The sequence below is a fragment of the Xyrauchen texanus genome, chromosome 29, assembly GCF_025860055.1.
Source record: "Xyrauchen texanus isolate HMW12.3.18 chromosome 29, RBS_HiC_50CHRs, whole genome shotgun sequence".
Lineage (NCBI taxonomy): Eukaryota > Metazoa > Chordata > Actinopteri > Cypriniformes > Catostomidae > Xyrauchen > Xyrauchen texanus.
This window is the reverse complement of record NC_068304.1, coordinates 28,063,310-28,067,088: the sequence shown is the minus strand read 5'-3', so window position 1 is coordinate 28,067,088 and position 3,779 is coordinate 28,063,310. Positions and strand designations below refer to the sequence as shown.

At 38.6% G+C, this 3,779-nt stretch overlaps 1 protein-coding gene across 1 annotated transcript; it reads right to left on the bottom strand.

Moving 5' to 3' along the window:
- Positions 1–881: 881 nt before the first annotated feature.
- Positions 882–3,279, bottom strand: LOC127623213 (U1 small nuclear ribonucleoprotein A-like). The gene is made up of 7 exons (XM_052097543.1): positions 3,198–3,279; positions 2,682–2,758; positions 2,417–2,589; positions 2,154–2,321; positions 1,861–2,025; positions 1,700–1,788; positions 882–1,550 (listed from the first exon to the last, which is right to left on the bottom strand). Exons 2-7 carry the CDS (start codon positions 2,752–2,754, stop codon positions 1,391–1,393), a joined length of 828 nt encoding a protein of 275 aa, XP_051953503.1. The 5' UTR covers positions 2,755–2,758; positions 3,198–3,279; the 3' UTR covers positions 882–1,390.
- Between the last annotated feature and the right edge of the window lie 500 nt (positions 3,280–3,779).

Here is a 3,779-nt window from a genome sequence, read left to right as displayed (position 1 = left end):
TGAAGTTCAATTCACATTTGTATAAAGGAATTTTCTGAATGCAATCCAAGTCAGAAGTGTTCGTTTTGTTGGGCCACTGTGTAAATGCATAAAACTTTGTGTTCCACAATGTGCAAAGACTGGTTCACTTCCCTGTTCTGATCCATCTGAATGCCAACTGCATAAAAAGATCAGATCTAAACCTAAAATTCTATATGAAAACTACAAAGCCAGCATCAGTACTTAAAGGAACAGTTCACCCAAAAATTATTATAATTTTATTATAGTAAATGAGGACTTAAATATTCATCGGTTTCTCACCCACACATAAATTCACTTCAGAAGATATGGATTTAACCAAGTTCTATGGATTAATTTTATGTGCCTTTTGGAGCTTCACATTTCTGACCACCATACATGTTGTATGGACCAACAGAGCCGAGATCATACACATCTGGGATGGCATACGGGTGGGTAAATGAGAGAATTTTTGGGTGAACTATCCCTTTAAAGAAAATTAAACTTGTGTACCATTTAACTTTTTGAAAGGTACAGAATTAATTTGAAACAAAGAAAGATGAACAAACTCAAACGTTAAAGATGAAGTTCTGCACCACGAATGTCACAAAACAGATTTGCAAAAATACGTTTTCAAACAGCTTTTTCACCCACCTGCTGTTGATGAAATAAACAGCGGGACAGAGTCCTGCCCCAAACTCATGCCATTGGTCAAGCCAATGTAGTCATGTCGGGCTGGATGAGCCCCTCAAAACAAACAGGGCAATGTTTATAATGCCAAAAAAAGCACGGTTTACAGTTTAAGGAAATAAACCTATGAATGGCTTACCTATAGTCATGTCTGCATAATAAGATGGAATACTAGAAAGTATTTTAAAATAAAAATTAAACACCCTCATCTTTAAATTGTCTTAATTTGCAACCAATGATTCTCTTAATGTTCTGTACGCCGTGTCAAAAGCCACAATATTAAGTCTGAGTGAAACAAGCAATTAACAAAACAGGTAAAATGCAATATGTAAAACAAAGTAATTTAATTAAAACAATAAAGCTCCAGGTACAATGTCTGGGGACCAGACTCTGGGTGCAATGCTTTTCAATAATCAGAGTAAAAAAAAATCCAACATACTTACAAATTCACCAAAGCCGATCCTCGCAGAGAAGAGGAAATGACAACAAAAAGACGAAAATTAACATTTCACTCAGTCTTTACCTTGCATTGCGGAGTATAACTAAAATGACAATGGCAAGACTAGCCTAGTCACTTCCAAATAAAAAGGCAAATTTACAAACTTTCCTTTCTAAAAAGCCTGAAACCTGGTTAAAAAAATGCAGGCTTGTGTAACTGGCATTTGTCATAGGAGCTGCATGTAAGTGTGTGTGCGCATAGAGGTTATTTCTTTGCAAAGGAGATTTTCATAGCATTGTTCTGTGTGATCTTGAAGCCTTGCAAAGCTTCTCTGGCAGCACCCGCCTGCACCTCATTGTCAAACTCCACAAAGGCAATATCATGACGACCAGGAACAAGACGAACTTCTTTGAATCCAGGGAACCTGAGAAGACAGACATAAGAGAATATATTTTTTAAATGATCTGGAATTCAGAGCTATAATATGTTACCAGCCCCACTTTGATTAAGGTTCAACATCCACAGCTTTGGGAAAAAGCACAAGATTTGCAAACAAAGCATGCAAACACTCACTGGTTGAAAAGCATAGATAGCATAAGTTCGTTTGTCTCCTCTGGAAGATTGGTAAGAAACAGGATGTGGTTGGGAGGGTTTTCCGAAACCTACAAACAAAATAAATGTTATGAGAATGTATCAACTGAATACAGGGGATTTATTCTATTTGTAATACACACCTGCTGAGGCATCTGGCCTGGCATCATCTGACCTGGTGGCATGGCACCAGGAGGCATCTGACCGGGTGCCATGCCAGGTGGTGGCATCATACCAGGGGGAGGCATGTAGGGAGGCTGGCCGGGCATTTGCATCATGCGAGGGGCTTGACTCATCTGTGGCATTCCCTGTAAAAGACACACAAACATTAAATACGTACATCAATAACAGCCTTAAAAACAGTCAAGTGACACAAATTGAATTCTATATGGTTGACCAGTGAAGTCACCACTCCAAAGATCATAAATATACTAACAGGCACAGCTGCAGACACTCCAGCCATAGCAGGTGTGGCAGATGCATTCTTTTTCCCAGCAGCATCAGGGGCTTTAGGCTTTTTCTTCTCTTTCTTACGGTCACGCTCCACAAATGTACCCTTCATCTTCGCAATGATGTCAGAGTCCAGCTTTGCATACTGAATATGCTGTGAAATGGATTCCATAAATGCCAGACATTGTTTAATGTAATCAAACACAGATTGCTTTATTAGCACCTTATACAGGATTAATAAGATCATACCATAGGTTTATCATAAAATGGGAAGCCCTGCATAGAGCGGAGAGCGTTGGAAGCACTGTTGATCTCCTTAAAAATCACAAAGGCCTGACCCTTCATTTTCAGTGCAGTGGAAACAAGGATGTCCAGGATTTGACCAAACTGGGAGAATATAGCATAAAGTGACTTCTTCAGTTCTGTTAAAGGAGAAAAAGGACAGATCCATCAGAACATTAGTGTAAAATCAATGTAAAACAAAGTTAGATTACAGCCGAAGGAACATCCATACCATCTTTTTTGATCTTCTCGTTCAAATTGTTGATGTAAATAGTGTGGTTTAGACGCATCTCCTGGCCAGCCATGATTCTGTAATAGAAAAACACATATTGAAAACTCTCCTGGTAATATGAAACATCCACAATCAACCATCAAACAGCTGAAATGTAAAGAGAAAAGCAGCTCAATAAAACGACTTCTGAATGGCCAACTAAACTTCCCCCAACTTTATACTGAGAACACAGCAAAAGCTGGAAGCCAATCGAAGTATAGTCAAAAGTAATGAATCATGAAGATATAGAAAGTGATTTATTCTTAATTAAACTAGAGTAAACTGTAAAACTGCATGACCGACCGACCGACCGACCGACCTCGTTGCTAAAAGAGGAGCTAGCGAGTTAGCTAGCTGATTAGCACTGCAATGTTACTTTAATGAAATGCCATTTATCTAGCGAAAGCAAATGTGTATTTTGAAATAAAATAAGACAACGTGCATTCCATTGATTAAACATAGACTAAATGTACTCACATTATTAAACGAGTTCCAAACAGCGAGACACTCGAATAAATGAAAGCTACACTCAAAGAGAGGGAAAAAAAGAAGCATAGAAACCCCGCCTTCCCAAAAATATAAGGATCCGATTGGACAGAAGGTCTTTCAGAGAACCCGTCGATTGGTAGCCCAGTAACTTCTGGGTATTAGACCGATTTTTATTGGCTACTTTGGAGGAGGCGGTTCGTGTTGCTGTGAAGTCATTGGTGTATTGATAGCAAAGCGCTTTATTTGTTCGGGTGTCACTTTGAACTAGGGCTGTTCGATTGCAGACATTTGGAGATCGACTCCGATTACTAGTTTTGGAATCAATGGAATCGATTCCAAGAGTCGATTCAAGACTCATTTTTTTTAATGAAAAATTCCGGGAAAAAACTGGAGGTAAAGTTAAATCTCATAATTAATGGCATTTTGTACATTCACAGACATGCATACTTCCCCTCAATGAAATACACTCTCTACCAAAACATATTTTCTTAACGCTCAACTCATAAGGAGAAGGACATTTTCCCTGTGCGCCATCACTACAATTGGTGTTCATTGCACTATTTATAATAT

Coding starts and splice junctions, on each gene's coding strand:
- LOC127623213 (XM_052097543.1), bottom strand. CDS start 2,754: ATGGCTGGCCAGGAGATGCGTCTAAACCACACTATTTACATCAACAAT. Junction 2,322..2,416: donor CATTTTATGATAAACCTATG/GTATGATCTTAT, acceptor TCCATTTCACAG/CATATTCAGTATGCAAAGCT. Junction 1,551..1,699: donor CTATCTATGCTTTTCAACCA/GTGAGTGTTTGC, acceptor CTGTCTTCTCAG/GTTCCCTGGATTCAAAGAAG.